The sequence below is a fragment of the Cyprinodon tularosa genome, unplaced genomic scaffold (assembly GCF_016077235.1).
Source record: "Cyprinodon tularosa strain WSP-4 unplaced genomic scaffold, ASM1607723v1 ctg608, whole genome shotgun sequence".
NCBI lineage: Eukaryota > Metazoa > Chordata > Actinopteri > Cyprinodontiformes > Cyprinodontidae > Cyprinodon > Cyprinodon tularosa.
Window position 1 is genome coordinate 728495 of NW_024039350.1, and position 19006 is coordinate 747500.

Here is a 19006-nt window from a genome sequence, read left to right on the forward strand (position 1 = left end):
AACAGACTTCGGCTCAACACTTCAGAATATAAGGAATTTCCTACTATTTTAAAAACCTATACAACTCCTAAATATCCATTCACTGTCCTGCATGTATATTCGTTTTTCTACCACCTCCACATTTACCCTCCATGTGGAGTATGTCAGTGAGCGAAACTGCAGTCAAATAAGCAGTCTTACCCATGATTGTGTCACCAATAACATAGTTTCCCTTTAATTATGTTCCTAAATATTTTGTAAGGAAAACTCAAGCTATCTAAGCTAGGGGTAATAATTAAAAGTAAAAGTGATAAAAATGTTACCTTGTTGAATCAAATTGCATTTATTTTCATTTTCTTTTTGACAAGCTCATCTTAGGGGAGACTGGATGAATGAATAAGCCTTTTTAGATGTATTGTCCTTTCACATTTTTGATCAAGGTTGCACCATATTTTCCTGATGCTCCTCCGGTTGTCTATAAGCTGTCAGGGACAGATATGTTAGCCGAGGCCAGCTAGCCGGGTTACTGTGTGTTTGGACAGGCTGATAACAGCTGGCTTAGTGCCACCTCTCTAATCCTCTGTTTGTGTATTTCCTTGTTGGCTCTACACTAGTGTGAACAGGCCAAAGCTTTGGGCTGATATGCAAACAGTGTTGGTGAAACACCCAGTGTTGCATTACTGTCTTCTTGTCAGCATGCGTCTGCATCACCATGGCTTCCTGATTAAAGTAAAGGCTAGTGCCTTTTTTCTCCATTGGTCATTGGGAAACACCCTGGACAGGTTGCCGGTGGATGAACAACAAAGCCTTCATGGGAAATTAAAAGAATATGAAACCAAAGGACCTGCAGAGAATATGCACGCATGTAGTCATGGTGAAAGCTTAGTCTGACTGTGTCAAAATGTTATGTTTTTAGTTAAGTTTGTGTCTGTTTGTTTGTCTGTTTTGTTCATTTGAAAAACTATCAACGGATTTTAATGAATCTTTTAGCAAAGGTGCACCTCAGTCGAAGGAACAATCCATTAAAGTTTGGTGATGATTCGCATAAGAATCCAGATGCAGGAATTAAAAAAAAAGATTTTACGGAACAAGCAGTTCCCCCCTAAACCAGAGAGTGGCAGCACAGTGACTATTGACAGCTTCAACATTCAAAAAAGTCCAGAAGTATTATAATGAATACAAAGGTGAGCCATGCCTCGCTCGAAGTGTCGGATTGCTGATCAAAGTAGAAAGCAGAGTGAATGAAGGTGAGAGCAGAACAGACACCAGAGGCTGCAGACACACGCTGTGCCTTAATGCCTTATTTAGAAAGTTATAAAAGGATTTTAAGGATATTATCAGAGGTGTGCCTCATGCCAAGGAGCAATTAATTAAAGTTCAGTAATGAAGGTATTGTGTGAGTTTTAGCCGTAAGTTGAAATCAAAAATGAGGGGCAAAAGGTCTGAGCGCTCAGAGTGCTTTTCTCTTTTTTTTTTTCTGGGTGTTTTTTTTTAGAGAGGGGGGGGGGGCTGTCTTCTTTCAAAATTCACTTTGGGGGGGGGGGGGGGGGGGGGGGGACTGCAAATGTGACAAACCTGGTGATATAAAGCAAGTGAGTTAAAATTCTTAGATGAAAAACACACCAGAATGAATCAAAGCTGACATCTGGTAGACTTATTAAAAAAAAACAAAAAAATGTAGGTATAATTAAAATGGTTATAGCACCTTTTTTTTTCTTTTATTTTTTGCTACAATGTACAAAAATTTGCACTTAATTAGGCATGAGAAGTTTGTCCAATTTGAGCAGAAGTTGGTACACTCATGAGTGGGACAGTGCTGCATTTTCACTTCTGCCCTGCTGTCCTACATATAAACTTTAATCACTGATATAACAAACAGCCTCTATGTTATTTTTTTTGTTTAGTGAATATTTGTGCAGTTTTGGTAAGGTCAAAACTATTAAGATGAAAAGAGAAACAAGCTGACCATAGTGTTAAAGGCCTTTAAAGGAGCCATAAGTCAATGGTTAGATTCGATTTTAGTTTGGATCCTACTGTAATCTTTTTGTCACTGAGTGTAAATCATTGATCATTATGGCTCAATAAAATAACAGCAGTAAATGGGAGCTGGTGAAGTATGTCCACTCATAAAAGTACACTTGTGAGTTATTTATTGACTTATCTTTTTAGCACATTTGGATTAGACTTTAATCTCTCGCCTTCTTTTGAGTTTAGAGTAACATATTAACCGAGCAAGCTTGCCAGCCATTAACTAGAGAGATTTTGTGGAGAATTTCCCATTATAAAAATTCTATATCAACTACTTCCTGGATAAAAAAAAAAGAAAGATAACACTCACTGTTAAAAAAAAAAAGAGATGGCACCAAGTGCAGCATCATTGGAAAATCGCTCTCACCATAAATATAAAATTGTTTGTAAAATGTTGTAGAACAGACGTGTGAATCCTGTTAAAAGGAAACCCCACCAAGAAGACATATGCTTTTATAAAAGAGATGTGATTCTTTCTTGGATTCCTTTCCAAATTGTAGTAGATACGCCACCCTAGATATTTCAGTTTTATCAATCTTAGTACTTGATAGGGTCGCTGTTTTGCCTGCTTGTTGAATAAATCATTCATCTTATTTATCATATTTACCTACAAATCTTAAGAATCCGGTTTATGGAAACATTTCTGAACTAAATCACTGGATGTCTCTAGATGTTTTCATTTGCTGCCCGCTCACCCTGTGTCCTCATGGATCCGTCCACGTAGTTACAAATTCTTCTGCGGAAATTCAAACACAGCCCAACCGCATATTTTTGGGCCGTATGAACCAAGTTTTAATATGAATCAATTAGATTTTGACCAAAGGGGACGTCACACCATGTGAGTTACAGAGAGAAGTTCTTTTCTTATTTCATTTAAAGACCAACAACTTATGTGTAACATCAGCTTAATGTCTGAAGTATGAGGGTTCGATATTATACCAATATTACAGCTTGGGGAATTGACCGATGACGTATTGTCCTGATATATCAGGATGAATCATACCAGCTTTTATTACTTATTTTATACAGTAGATTGATAGAAAATGATTTATGAAATAGTGTTACTAAAACGGGGAACAAAAGTCATCAAAAAAAAGAATGAAAACAACTGACCCATGTAAAAATGAACTAATGAGTTACAGAAACATTTAACATAAGCAGAGTTTCTATTAGCGACAGTCAGAGGTGGAAAAAGTACTAAAATATCATACTCAAGTAAAAGTACCAATACTTGGATGAAATATTACTCAAGTACTAGTAAAATTACCCATCAGAAAAATTACTCGAGTAAAAGTAATAAGTATCTAATTTAAAATGTATTTTAAGTAAAAGTTACTTAGTTACATTTAAAAAATAAAAAAAATGTTGAACGGGGCAGGGGATCTCTCCCATGTAGTGAAAATAGGACAAGGAGTCATAAATCCAAAACTATTTAGTTTTTAATTAAAGAAAAATCTATACAAATGTATATGCACTAAATACTTACCAAAACATGCTTCCGCAGATTAGATGTGGAGTTATTGAATGCTGTCAGTTCAGTCACCTTTGGCAGACACATCTGGCATTGCATGATGATACTGTTGGCCCTCTTGAATTTAAATGAAAAGCAGTCTTTCAAATGTGGCCAAGGATTTTCGTCATTTTGAGCAGCAGAATTCGATGTTTTAGCTAGCATTTCTAATGAAACGTTCTCTGTAGTGCTTCCGGGCCCGATTTTTTGTCTTCCTTTTTTTTTTACTCGGTAACGGATGGGATTTGTAATGTAACGAAATACAATACAGGTGCTGGTCATAAAATTAGAATATCATGAAAAAGTAGATTGATTTCAGTAATTCCATTTAAAAAGTGAAACTTGTATATTATATTCATACATTACATACAAACTCATATATTTCAGATGTTTATTTTGTTTAATTTTGATGATTACAAATGACAACAAATGAAAATCTCAAATTCATCATATCAGAAAATTAGAATATTGTGAAAAGGTTCAAAATTGATGGCCCCTGGTGCCACACTCTAATCAGCTAATTAACTCAAACCACCTGCAAAAGCCTTTAAATGGTCTTTCAGTCTAGTTCTATAGGCTACACAATCATGGGGAAGACTGCTGACTTGACAGTTGTCCAAAAGACGACCATCGACACCTTGCACAAGGAGGGCAAGACACAAAAGGTCATCGCTAAGAGGCTGGCTGTTCACAGAGCTCAGTGTCCAAGCACATTAATAGAGAGGCGAAGGGAAGGAAAAGATGTGGTCGAAAAAAGTGTACAAGCAAGAGAGATAACCGCACCCTGGAGAGGATTGTGAAACAAAACCCATTCAAAAATGTGGGGGAGATTCACAAAGAGTGGACTGCAGCTGGAGTGAGTGCTTCAAGAACCACCACACACAGACGTATGAAAGACATGGGTTTCTGCTGTCGCATTCCTTGTGTCAAGCCACTCTTGAACCACAGACAGCGTCAGAAGCGTCTTGCCTGGGCTAAAGAGAAACAGGACTGGACTGCTGGTGAGTGGTCCAAAGTCATGTTCTCTGATGAAAGTAAATTTTGCATTTCCTTTGGAAATCAAGGTCCCAGAGTCTGGAGGAAAAGAAGAGAGGCACTTCATCCACGTTGCTTGAAGTCCAGTGTAAAGTTTCCACAGTCAGTGATGGTTTGGGGTGCCATGTCATCTGCTGGTGTTGGTCCATTGTGTTTTCTGAGGTCCAGGGTCAACGCAGCCACATACCAGGAAGTTTTAGAGCACTTCATGCTTCCTGCAGCTGACCAACTTTTTGGAGATGCAGATTTCATTTTCCAACAGGACTTGGCACCTGCACACAGTGCCAAAGCTACCAGTACCTGGTTGAAGGACCATGGTATCCCTGTTCTTAATTGGCCAGCAAACTCTCCTGAACTTAACCCCATAGAAAATCTATGGGGTATTGTGAAGAAGAAGATGCAATACACCAGACCCAACAATTCAGAAGAGCTAAAAGCCACTATTAGAGCAACCTGGGCTATCATAACACCTGAGCAGTGCCACAGACTGATCGACTCCATGCCACGCCGCATTGCTGCAGTAATACAGGCCAAAGGAGGCCCAACTAAATACTGAGTGCTGTACATGCTCATACTTTTCATGTTCATACTTTTCAGTTGGCCAACATTTCTATAAATCCTTTGTTTTTATTGGTCTTCAGTAATATTCTAATTTTCTGATATGATGAATTTGAGATTTTCATTTGTTGTCATTTGTAATCATCAAAATTAAACAAAATAAACATCTGAAATATATGAGTTTGTATGTAATGTATGAATATAATATACAAGTTTCACTTTTTAAATGGAATTACTGAAATCAATCTACTTTTTCATGATATTCTAATTTTATGACCAGCACCTGTACTTCACTCAAAACGTAATCAAGTAAAATTTTAATTACCAATTTTAAAAACTACTTGAAAAATACAAAATACACAAAAAACCTACTCAATACAGTAACTTGAGTAAATGTATTTCGTTACTTTCCACCTCTGGCGACAGTAGACTCTTTGTGGCGTGGTGGCCTATTGGCAGTGTTGGGAAAGTTCTTTTTCTACGTGAACTAGTTCAAAGTTCAGTTCACACATTTTAAAATGAACTAGTTCAGTTCATAGTTCATAATTCAAAATTTTGAACTAAGTTCACAGTTCCAAAAAATTAACTAGTTCATAGTTCTTTTTTTTTTTTCATATATTGCACATTACACAATAGCCTACTGTAGAACCACAGACAGCAATTATTTGATCAGTTGTAACACTGAAACTGTGCGTCAGATTTCATCTTCATATCCAGTTTTGAATCCTTATCCAACCAGGATTTACATTAGCATTGAGGGGACAGCATTTCCCATTGTTGCTTTAACGCTTTGTTGCTGTCCATTCACTTCACACTAGTAGCAGCTGCAGCTTTCACCCCTACAGTATATTCTCAAAAACATCAGGAAAAATGTGCTGCTTGAATGGTCTTTTTTATGAGGAATTATTAAAAGAAAAACAGGAAAGTAGTCTTTAAGGTATAAATGTTTTTTTTTATTATTATTATTTTTCCATTTGAAATCCCATTTCAGTACATACTAAAAAGGAATACTGGAATCCTGGAAAATTATACCAGGAAGATTTAAGTGCGGATTTTTTTACTGAAAGCCGGCGGGCAAAGTCTGCAGAGAAATGTAAGATTGTTGCCATCATCCTCACCGACCACCTGGTCATAAACCTCTTTTAAGTGATCATACTGCTGCTTTTCCCCACTACATATTAACGCCTGTTCACGGTGTGATTTAGCCGGGGTTTCGCCTGGAGGGCTCTATAGAAATCTGGCAACCTATTGAACGGAGTTGAACTGAGAGAGCGTGCCGTTCACAGACACCAGAATGAACGAGTTCACAATAACGTTCATCAGGCAGTAATACAGTACGTTCGGTTCACGTTCGCCCAAAATATGAACGAGTTCATGAACTTTCGTTCAATGAACGTGTTCAGGCACAACACTGCCTATTGGGTAGGGCATTGTGCTTGGAATCCTGAGGTTCTGAGTTTGAGCCTCACTCCCACTGCTCCCAAAGGGGATGGGTTAAATGCAGAGAGTTCATTTTGTTGCTCTGTAGTGGTGACAATGAAATGAGAATAAATCGCAGGGAAAAAAATAAAAACATTCCAGAGGTTTGAGATGCTGGCCGATTAAATCCGATATCAGTTATTTAGCCAATATCTGACCGATATAGCCAATATTGATATCGGATCAAGACACCCCTAGCCCCTTTCTGAGTAGGATTTATTTGAATGCATATCCGTTTTATTTTTGTATGATGCTGAATCTTGAATGCTTTTTTATTTTTATCTTATGGGGGAATTACTAAAAAAATGAAATGTTTGTCGGCTTTTCTTTTCCCCAGGAATGAAAACCTACCTGATCTCAGGACGGAAGCTGGATCATGATGTCCCATGTGCCTGCTCTCAGGGTGGGGAATTCGTAGGCGTCAATGTTCCCTCCTGCCCTCAGCCTTGTACACCTGACCTCATCCACGGAGCGGCGCAGGCTACTGAATCCCTGCTGCCTCAAAAACCATCGGACAAAGCTGTGGTGAGAATATTTTTTCCATTCGCATCAACGCAATATTTGGGACTTTCATGAATTTTAAACCTCATCTGTGTCAGGTCTGGATTCTACAACAGTGAGCCTCCATTTTATAGAATGACTATTAATGGCATCCAAAAAATGAATTTGTGACACTAAATATAAAAGCCAATAAATGTAGCATTCCAAGAGGATCTTTGCTATTCAGTTAGAAACATGGGGAGCTGGCTTTATGACAGCTACAGGTACAAGTACAAGAGTTTTCTGTATTTACACCAAAAAATTATAATAAAAATGTTTTATATGATCTAATCAAGCATATTTAATCAACAGAGCTAGAAAAAATACTACTGCTGCTAAATATGTCGATTCCTGCAAGTATTATAAAGGTGCTTAATATATATCAACTGTAGTTCTTCAAATTGGTCTACAAACCCTGGTTTTAAAACCATCATATCTTGGTTTGCATCCTTTTTTTTTTTGCATTGCTTACTGGTCTTTATTTTATTTTATTTATTTTTTTAACCAGCTGACCAGCAGTGCTCAGCAACAGGAGGAGTCCTCTGCTTTATGTCATCAGAAAAAAAACTCCGATCCCTGATATTTACAACTACAGAAAATCCACTAAATCCACAACATTCTCTGATTTTTTGGGGGGGTTTTCATTGTAGTAAACATATGACAATAAAATGTATTGTAGGATTACTATAGCCATAATTTTGTAAACCTCCGTTATAAGGAAAACTTGAGTGGTTTCTACAGTTGTCTTGGTCTTTCCCATGAACATGGAAACAAACAAATATAAAAAGTTTCTTTAAGACAGCTGATAGACAGTGTACAGCATCAGTGTCAGGGGTGGGGGTTCATTTCCTCACTCATCTATATTTAAAATCTATAGAATAAAATAGAAAATCCCTTTATTGTCCCATAATGCGGAAATTGTGGTGTTTACAGCAGCAAAAGGTTATAGTAGAAGTGATCACACAATGTGCACCTTAGCAAGAGTATACAAATAAAAGACAAGAAAATAAAACAAAGTATTGTACTGTAAAGTACAATATGATACTCTGACACAGAGCAACAACAGAGATGTGCAAAAAATGACAGCAGCAACAGTTACTTAACTAAGACAGAAACGGTGCAAAAATTAGCATGAATGTAACAACTTATTGAGGTTGTTGGGAACAGTGATGGTTATAAGGTCTTACAGCTGCTGGGAGGAAGGATCTGTTACAACGCTCCCTGGTGCATTTAGGGTGCAGCAGTCTGTCAAGTTTGGGTAAGAAAAGAAGAGAGACAAGTTTTCTTAAATTTATCACAAAAGAAAAACGCATTAGATCATTTTTTTTTACAGCGAAATGCTGAAGATATGTTGTCATCCAAGGTTATGATTCACTGTTATTTGTGTCTTTTTGCTTGTCTGTTTGGACAAAACCTTGGATGGCCTTGATTTTTACAAAAGTGTACATAGATATCAGTGAGTTGTAAATATGTACTTCTGGTGCTCAAGCTTATATGTGTGTGTTACAGCTGGTGAAACTCCACTCTCTCTCCCTCTCTCCAGCCTCCCTGTGTTTTCCATGGAGCTGCGCGACCATCCATGGCCGAGCAGGGCGACGATGTGGCTGTTTTGAACGGCTGCCAGGAGGAACACAAGCTAAGCTCTGCCAAGGTACATCCCACATTAACACCACTCTTATCGCCTCCTTCTCCAAGCATTTCCCACTTAATCTACTCAACATCCAATCCCGACAATCCTCCCACTTCTTTTTTTTTTTTTCTTCTTTCTCCTCCCAAAGTTTCTCCCAGGCCACAGAGCTGCGGTCAACGGTCTCCTGAGCCCCCCACTGGAGGACGCCGTGCGTGCCAGCCAGAGTTCCCTGTGTGACATCCCCCAGAAAGAAAACAAGACCAGCACCAGCACAGGGACCGGCACCAGCATCGGCATGGCTGCTTCGGTGGCGGCGGCAGGTACGGGCATGGATCACTCTGCCCTCATCCGGCTGCGTGCCAAGAACTTTAAACAGAAGAGCGACGCCCACTTCGTGGAGGTTATCAGGGAGGACAGGTGAGCCGGAGGGTTTAATGTGAAGTTTATGACCTTATTACACTGTTATTTGTAATAAAGCAATCTATTCTATCATAAGGGTTTTCATAAACTGGTCCGGTAGTTAAAAACCTTCAAACTGACGAGCAGTAAAAAAAAAAAAAGTCATATAGCAACTTCCTTTAACTTTTTCATATTTTCTCATCTTACTGACACAACTTTAAACCTCCCTTTGCTGCAATACTCCAATAGCTGCAAACTCCTTGTTGTTGCTTTTTATTTTCGCTTATTTGGATTTGATAGTAAAACATTTCTAAATTAAACTCAGATTTTTCTATAGAATTTATTTTCTAATAATAATGATAATACACTTTTTTGTCATTTAAGTTTTTATTGTTATTTTTTCAGGAACAATACAACAAAAATATAAAAGTGGCACATTGTAATTAGATTACAGTAAGTTCAGCAGAGTTAGATCCTTTTACAAATTCAAAAAAATATGTCCAAATCCGGCTTGTTTTATCCTGAGTGTCGTGAATTTTTGATAACAGTCTCTCATATGAAGCAGTTTCTGTCATCATTTTAATCCAGTCTGATGTTTGTGGCTTGTGGGGGCTTTTCCATATTCGTAAATTATAATACACTTAAAAGAAAAACAAGTTGCATTTGATTTATTTTTTCATTCAGGGATGTCTGAGTTTTTTGTTTTTTTATTTTCACACACAAAACAAAAGATACCCAAATTTAGTTACATAACATAACACAAGAAGATAAAAACCTTTGGTTGTAATTTGACCTTACACAGAACGGTGTGGGATAATAACCTTAAAGGCAAGCGTCTCAGATCTTAATCTACTGTGTAAATTATTTGTCATGGGGGGGGGGGGGGTTCTGCAAATGTGTTTTTGCTCCTAGCGTGGTTCAAACAAATAAGATTATTGAGCCAAATTACTCTAGATTTATTGTACCAATGAACATCTCCAACCTTTATTACCCCTTAAACCTCTTTATTTGCTTTATTTGACTTCTTTCCAGCCTGATGAAGGACTACTTTTTCAAACCACCCATCAATAAGATCAGCTTGAACTTTTTGGAGAGACCACTGGAGAAGGCTTATCGCAGCAGCTACAAAGTAGAGGTAAAAAGAAAAATGTACCCCCACCACCTTAAATCAAGCACTTTCTCTGCTTTTTTTGTCCCTGTCAGGACCTTTCCTTTTTCCTTTTACATGTTTTTTCTCTTGTTTTGCGGATACCTGAATGTTTCACTAATAGAAAAGGGAATAAACATTTAAATGGTTTCTTTGTAATAAGTCATGACTTCATGACACCCTTTCTGTAGAGCTCTTCCAGGCGGCCTCTGCTGACCCTGGAGGTCTTCAGCCCTCTGCTGTTACATAAGTGTTACTACAGCCTCAAAATGCAAGAATTCACCAACATGATCTCCTTATCACCTTCCCATTGATTTCATAGCCGATTTTTAAAATGTTGTTTATGTATAGTGTGGCCTCTTAAACTTTTTTAAATGTGATGACATCTATCCTTACACAGAAACATTGGGGTAAAATCCCTGCTTCCCTTCATCTCAGGGGGAAACGTAATCTGTCTCATCTCCTCTCCAGGTGAAGAACCGGGTTCCAGTGCAGACGTTTGCCAGCCCCACATTCAGTTCCTTCCTGGATGTTCTCCTCAGCTGCTTTGTCTTCCTGGCCTTGACCGTGGCTTGTTTCCTTCCGTTTCTGGTCAACCAGTCTACGGTGGGCCCCCCGGCGCTCGCTGCCCTGATCCTGGCGCCTCTGGCTGGTTTGTTGGAGCTGGCCTCGCTGCTGTTCTCCGTACGGTGAGGCCAGTTTAAGCAGATGGTGTGGATGTGGTTTTATGGGGGTCAGACTGCTCATAAACTTGACATCATTAATAATTCAAGCACCTCCTGTTCCAAGCATTTTATTTCCCACCTAAATCTTTTTTTTTTTTAAAGAAAAACAACAGTCACCAAATAATCTAAACAAATAGCTGCCCAGGTCAAGCTCAGTGCATCTGTAGCACTGTTATCAACATATTAACTAATTGTTCTTTCTAGTTATTTTTTCCTAGAATCTCTTAGATTGTCCATATTTTCCATTTACTTATATTTTTATCTTGTTATCTGTACATTTTTCGGGCAGGAAAATTTCTTCTACAGTTTTAGTCCATTCTGTGGGTATTGTTTCCTTTTCCATGTTCCTGATGATGGCTTTCCTTGCTGCCACCAGCAGAGTTTCGTCTTGAAGCATTTTGAAGTCGTAGGGGAGTCATATTTTAATTTCAAATCATTCTGGCTTAAACATATATATAAATGTACTCTTTATCAGACCATATTGTTCAAAAATTTAGGAGATTTCTAAATCCTGTCTTAAAATCTGTGTGTTTTTTTTATTTCATTATCTTATGCGGGCCTGTTAGTTATACGTCAGCTTGTACACCTAAATTTGGCCGATCATATATCAACGGTTATCTGTCAATCAGATTTTTTCAGTTACAGCATCTTGATTCATATGTCGAAGCTAATATACGCAATGGTTGAAATAAGAAATAAGAAAAATTTCCTTTCCCATTGAGTTCCGTCCCAGTGTTCACGGGGATGGATGTCTGTGTCTTCAGCAGGCGTAGAGCTAACAGAACTGGCAGTGTTGCGAGGCAAGGGCTCAAACACGTACGGCTGTAAGCCTTCTACACCAAACCAAGCTTCTGCCGCCCTGGTGTCCTCTTCCACAACAACTTCGTCCCCGCCTTTCTCCTCTAAATAAATAATGCATGAAGGAGGAGACTCATCCAAGACCTCCAACACAAAACTCTCTTCCTCTTGCATGTTTCCGCTGTCCATAGCGTTCCTTGACAGTGTCATCGCTAAGTAGACTTAGACAGTTTTACTTTCATTTTGTATACACAAGTGTAAACAAAAAGAAATTTCATTTAGAACAGCTCTCCAGACAGTTTCATTTTTTAAAGTGCAGCCTTGATAAGGTAAGCAGCAGCAGTTGTTGTTGAGCTGCTACTACTGCCTCCAGCTCCTGAAGCACTTGCTTCTCCTGGCTCAGGGGAGGAGAGGACAATGATGATGATGCTGTGAGGCTGGTAGCCCTATGGGTTGAAGAGGCTGACGTGGTTGAAACAGACAATGCTAGAGAAGGTTTGGAAGCCGGAGGGGGCCGGGAGGAGCCGGCTGGGGATGTTTCAGTATTTGTTGGGGAAGCATCTAGAGTGCTCTCCTCATTTTCACCTGCAGAGGGCTGTGCTTCCCCTCTAGATGCCAAAGATTGCCTGGAAACAGTCTCAGAGGAGCCTCCATTCAAGCACAGCTCTTTGTGTTTATCGTCGCGGGACAGCATCAGCCCCCACAGGCCAACAGCACCGTTCGGTACTGCTGGATGCAGCCAAGACCCCGTCAGAATGATGGTGCAGCAGTTGCATATCTCCTTTTTTATGAGTGTATGTTGGAGAGCAGGATTGATGGAAGCGGTGGTCTGTGGGGATCTCTCTTTGGCTAGTTAGCTCCCCTCTGCCGCCTCGCTATCTCTGGTGCATCTCTTCCTCTGTCTGGGAGGAAGAGATGCACGGTGTCAGATGGTCCTCCAAGTCCTACTTGGTCCCAGTGTAATTTCCCATTGGGAACCTACTAGCACTAAGTTGCTAATTGGCCAGAACCAAACCTGCTTTCGAACCTTCTGCCACAACAATCCCGCCCCCTTGATAAACGACAAATCACATTCACTTTATTCGCTCGTGTAAAGTCGGGCACCACTCGGGAGAGTTCGGAAAAGCGACGGTTGGAACCGCCACTTCCCTACGACTTTAAGTAACAGATGATAGAAATTAATTTTCCTTGGTCTGATAAAAATTTTTAGAAACCCTTTTAAAAATCTTTAATTTCAGCAGCATAATAAAATACATTTAAATCCATACATTTTTTTATATAAAATAATCTAATATTGGAATTTAAGATTATTTGAATAACAGAAAATGTCCCTTTGCTTTAATTAGAATTGAATTTAAAAGTTTTCAATCTGTCATGTAGGGTTGTCTATGACTAACAGATCAGCAACTGTAATTTGTCTACTTGTCATCTTTACCTGTAATATTGGCCAGAAAGGCTGTTATGCCTCAGATAAAGCCATAAGCTTCCCTATCTACTCCATCACAACTATCTTGCTTTGCTTGAGCTGAGATCATCCTGGGTTACTTTTCCTTATAGCCGATTTTATTATTGGCGTCCCTAAAAAAAAAAAAAAATTAAACTAAATTTATGATTTTCTTAGTTGGTTTTATTTCCGAGAACCTGACTGTAAAAAGGTCTGATGTGAAAAATAGGAAGTAAACAGCAGAAAGCATCTCCTGATGGTTTTAGTTTGTTTTTCTTCAAACATCCCGCTCAGTGAAATATGTGGACACTTTAAATAGTGTTTATCACTGGGTCTGCTGTTAGGTTATTAATCTAAAACATGGAGCCCAATCAACACAAAGTGTTCATCAGATACATGCTCTTTCCATGGCCATCTGTCTCCTCAGATCAAAATCTTGAAGAAACCCCATTAAGCGAGGTCAATAGAGGAAATGAAGACATAAGCTCAAATAAAAGCTGTTATTTTTGTTTTCCGTGTAATCTTGAATGACAGATTATGTTAACATAACAGTAGTTTGGATGTCTGGAAATCTGCTGTTTCTTTTATCTGTGAAACGGTTAGCAAGTCAATCACAATGTTTACATCAGTGTTTTTAGCGTCCCAGCTCACAGTGAATACATTTGCATTGTTTGGACCAGGGACGTGGCTAGACCTATTTTAGGGTGGCTGAAGTCATCCCTTCGTTGGTATTAGCCACCCCATAATTATTTTGCGATTTTTATTGTTATTTTTTTATTTATTGATTTTTTTTCCATATAACCCCAAACAATTGCAGTAAAGCACTGAAAACGAGCCACCAAGAAGGCAAGTTAATCTGAAGATAAGTTCCTGTTAGTTTATTTACAAACACAATTATTTATACAATTATTAATATCGTTAGGATATTCATTTCCTTCATTGGCTCCGCGTCCAGCGTCACGTCACGTGGTACACGGCCATCAACTGGACCATAGCAGCTGTGCAGTGCAGCAACAGCGCGCCCTTTGAATCTCCACACAGTCATCGAGCTTGATTAGGAAAGTTATGGTTGCGTGCAGATACATACGGTGAGTTTGCCATTTGATGTCAGCGGTTTACATTTTCTTCACTTTACCTGGAGTGAGGAAAGAGACAATATAGGCCTAATAGCTTGTCTGATTCAGTAGGAATTACGTTACCATGGTGAACAAAGTCAGTGGTGTGGGAAAACACGATGTTGTTGTAGCCTACTAGCATCATTATAATAGTTTTGTCACAGGAGCAGTGATGGGCAGTAGCGCCGCTACATGTAGCGAAGCTATTAGTTTAACTACATTTTCAAGTAGCTTGACCGTAGCGTCGCTGCTTTATTTATCAAGTAACTTTCCTGTAGCGACGTTATTGTTTTGATCAAGTAGCGACGTAGCGTCCACAAACGCTACAAAATCCAGGGCAAAACTAAGAAATGAAACCAGGTTTTCTATTTCTAAACAACAATCAGCCACAAAACTACTGTAAATAGCAGTTTCAGCTGACGCTTTATAAGTGGCGTAGTAGCACAGGCACACTCCGTAGGGTTAAACAAGCGCACCTTTTCCGAGGCTGTCGTTCTATTGGCTGGAAAGGTTGCTAGGCAACGATCCAACTGCAGTCTGAGAGAGCAAAACAAATCCGCAAGCAGAGCGTAACTGAGACCCGTGCAGAGCGGAGATGGAGGCAAGCGAGAGGAAAAAATATCTGTGATAATATAGAAAATATCTGTTTAAATCTGAGAGAAGAAACAAAGATTTTTGAGAGAAGAGAAAATATTTGAGAGAGAGCGCATGTTTTGAGTGTGAGCATTATAAGTTTTGAGTGCAAGAAGATGAAATTCTTTTCTCTAATTGAAGTTATGTGCTCTTGCATTATGGCAGGATAATTCTCCCATATCTATGTGCCACCAGTCTGATAGGGCGACACTGTGTGATATGGTAGTGCTTCCTTGGGTTGACTATAGTTCTAAGTTGTACGTTTCATATACTGTTGATTTTGTGTTTTCATTAATACATTGTACTTAAAAATACTTCCTTTATTTGCATTAAAACTTTGTCAGACTGATGTGAAAAAGTCTCAAGGATATCCTTCTTTGCAATGATGCTATTGCCTATTGCCTACTGTCCATTTATGCAACTTGTATTTTGTGGTTAAACTTTAGATTAAGCAGAAATCTATCAAAGATAATGCTGCATTTATTGTTAAGTTCCTCACATATATGTGTTTCTCTCTGTGCCAGGTGTAGAGAAAGACATGCCAAAGTCCAGGTCACACACACACACCAAGCACACACACAGAAACAGGGTTATTGCAAAGCAGACAGGGGTTCCTGACAGGTTGTGGGTGCAGGGGAGATGGGGAAAGATGAATGGCCAGGTTAAGGGTTTATGAAGATGTTGGGAGTCTGTTGGTTAGACAACTGTCTTCTGTAGAAGGTTTCCATTATGATGAGTGGCGAACCACTTGCCTTCTTCCATTTATGCAGTAATGCATGGCACCTACCATTTACTCTTTGTAATTTAGCACATTTTAACTGGTGTAGTTTAGTTGGTGAAGTAGCATTAGTGAGGGAAGTGTTTCCCAGGTATGTTGCTCTTAAAATAATGAATTTATAGACAGCGCCTTAGAAAGTGCACTGAAAAAATTTCGGCGCGCGCTATGCGCGCGCAATATCTTACCTAGGGGCTAAGCCACCCATGTCTCTCAAACCTAGTGACGGCCCTGGTTTGGACCATGCTAAGTTGGGGTGTAGTCTAGTTTCTGGAGAAAAATCAGTTCATAGGCAGAAATGTTATGAAGAATCGTTGGCGCTAGGTTTAAATTCAAATCTCTGGGAGGAAAAACACAAAGATAAATTGTGGTGGAATTTTCCAATAACAAAAAATTATAATATGGTTATTAAAACTGCTCTTGATTCATGAGAAATCGGGTTTCCCTCATTCCTATTTTTATATAAACTGTTTTCCCTTGGTGAGACAGCAGGACTGTTGTCCTAGTGTGTGTAGTGAGGGTCAGCTGTTGCTGCTTTCGCTAAATACCAATATAAATACTGAGATTAGAAGAAAACCTCAACATTTTTACAACTTTTTTTTTTCAATCACCTTTATTAAATCCTCGATTTGTACATCAACTGTTTTTGCAGAATGACCTTCTACCTGAAAGAGCTGAAGAGGTCTACTCGCTCCCTGGCCTTACTGGTCTCTGGCTGGGTGTCCCGTCACCTGATCGGGGCCGTGTTGGTCTCCCTCCCTGCCGTCTCCGTTTTGTCCCACGTCAGTGCCCACCTTCCTCTCCAGGTAAATCCCCTCGGTCGTAAGAATACAATACATAGTTAAGACAATTTGCACTGAAACACAGCCCTGGCTTCTGAAAGAAAAAGGGGCTTTTTTGAAAACAGGTTCTAAGAAAGGCCACCCTATCACGTAATGTTTATAGCATCCTGTCCTTAAAGATTTCTACCTCCTTCTCTGAGCTCATTATAGTGCCTACAGTGTATACCAAGAACTATAGCCTCTATTGTGCCTGCTGCTATTGTTACGCTTCGTAAAGTGAAACCATGCTGTGTATAGATGTTGTATGCTGTGTATTTTGATCTCGATTGGTTGTTTGGTTCTGTTTCGTTTTACTACGGTGTATCTATCTAGATTTTAAAAGTAGTTTCTCTTTTTTCCTAATTTGTAATGTTTAATGAGTGGCAGTCAAATGATGCAAATCAATTTTCTTTGCACATAAAAGTAGAATTAACCATAGACAAACTGGAAAAACATAGTTTGTACATTTCAAATGACAACTAATTCCAAGTAAACTCCAATATGCACATGTTGTACTGTCACAGCCATCTGCAGACAGATGCTAAGCTAAAGATGATTATGGGCTTTACAAAGTTTGAAATTGTGTCCTGCTAAATGTAAAGCACCTGTAGCATAGGTTAGCATTGGGACAATGCTGTTTCTATACAATTGCTACAGAAAGATTAAAAGAATCCTTAATTTTTCTGGGTCTTGCATAAGAGAGGACTGGAAATAAAGATGGTTTACTTGTTTGTTTGTTTTTACTTCAGAGTCTAGGACTCACATTTCTGACATGCAGAAACAAGTCAACAGCTGGTTGGCAGATGTGTGCTGTTTTGATAAGTTTTTTTGCTTAGTTTCACTCTTAATTATTCCCACTTATTGTGTTTCATCAAGCTCTCTCATCCCCTTTAAGTAACGTCCTTTGGGAGAAATATTTAATGAAAACAAATGGCTTTCATATCTTTGAATTGTTTGAGACCCAAATTACATCTAAAGATTGATAATGCATGTGCAAATATGAAGTGTGAGGGTCAATAAATAGAAAGACAGAAAGTAAGCAGAAATAGCTAAATGATTCAATTTAACCATTAATAGCCAATGAATAGCTCTGCAGCGCCGAGCATGAGTGGGTGAATGTATGTTGGGGTTCACCCCGGTGAATGAGAGGGTGGCCTCCATGCGCATATGTGTGGGGGGGAAGGGTTCTGACTGTTGTTTGTGCATATGTGCCAAACAGCAGTTCAGATTACCAACCCTTTTTGGAGTCCTTAGGAAGGGTGCTGGAGAGTGCCCCTACAGGGAATCCTGTTGTTCTTCTAGGGGACTTCAAAGCTTCAATGGGCAATGACAGCGAGACCTGGGGAGGCGTGGCTGGGAAGAATGGCCCACCTGACCTGAACTCTAATGGTGTTCTGTTGTTGCACTTCTTTGGTCGTGCTTATGGACAGATAGTCCATAACAAACACCCTGATCAAGCATAAGGGTGTCCATATCTGTTCTTGGCACCAGGACACCCTAGGACAGGGGTGGGCAATTCCAGCTCCTGGGGGCCACTATCCTGCAACTTTTAGATGTGTCCTTGGTCCAAAACACCTGAATCAAGTAAATAGATGATTAAGAGGACTGAAGTAACTGACAGCATACTGAGGTGGTAATTCAGCCATTTGATTCAGGTGTGTTTGACCAAAGACACATCTAAAAGCTGCAGGATACCGGCCCACGGGAACTGGAATTGCCCACCCCTGCCCTAGGCCGTAGTTTGATGATCGACTTTGTTGTTGTTTTATCCAACCTGCGGCCACATGTCTTGGACTCTTGGGCGAAGAGAGGGGCGGAGCTCTCCACTGACCACTACCTGGTGGTGAGTTGGCTCCGATTCTGTGGCTGCAAGGTTGTCCGTGTATGTTGCAGCGGCAACCCTCGAACACGCTGGTGGACACCAGTGGTGAGTGAAGCTGTCAAGCTGAAGAAGGAGTCCTGTCAGGCTTTATTGACCTGTGGGACTCCAGAAACAGCTGATTTGTATCGGCAGTCAAAGCGGCAGGTGGCTCGGCTGGTCGTTGAGCCAAAACCTCGGACAATTATATCCTGGAGGGACTATGTTTGTATGTTTCTCGCCTGGCCTGAGAGCGCAGAAGCTGACCTAAGTGGCTGGGGGGAGGGACTTCTAGGCCTCCCTACTGAAGCTGCTACTGCTGCGACCTGATCCCGAATACGGGGAAGAAGATGGATTGATGGAAAAGAGAAAAGTGTTTAATAAACATTGCTCCTTTTGAAGGCACTTTATTGAATGAATACAATATAAACTAAAGGCTTGATCTACTGAGGTGCTAAAGATGTTGCTTTAAATTGCTTTTACAGACTATGAAATTGCAGATGCAATTAATGCAGATGATCTACTAAGATTC

The 19006-nt window shown here is 39.6% G+C and overlaps 1 protein-coding gene across 4 annotated transcripts in view; it reads left to right on the forward strand.

Moving 5' to 3' along the window:
• The window catches only part of LOC119798032 (adenylate cyclase type 9-like), a 62757-nt gene that overhangs the window by 35705 nt on the left and 8046 nt on the right, over positions 1 to 19006 (forward strand). For 3 of the 4 annotated variants that reach the window (XM_038307361.1, XM_038307360.1, XM_038307362.1), the window contains 6 exons: positions 6927 to 7114; positions 8673 to 8780; positions 8908 to 9176; positions 10191 to 10293; positions 10777 to 10994; positions 16448 to 16601. In XM_038307361.1, the coding sequence (XP_038163289.1) occupies positions 6927 to 7114; positions 8673 to 8780; positions 8908 to 9176; positions 10191 to 10293; positions 10777 to 10994; positions 16448 to 16601 (1040 nt within the window). The remainder of the gene's footprint in view (positions 1 to 6926; positions 7115 to 8672; positions 8781 to 8907; positions 9177 to 10190; positions 10294 to 10776; positions 10995 to 16447; positions 16602 to 19006) is intronic. The other variant, XM_038307363.1, reaches the window with a different exon arrangement.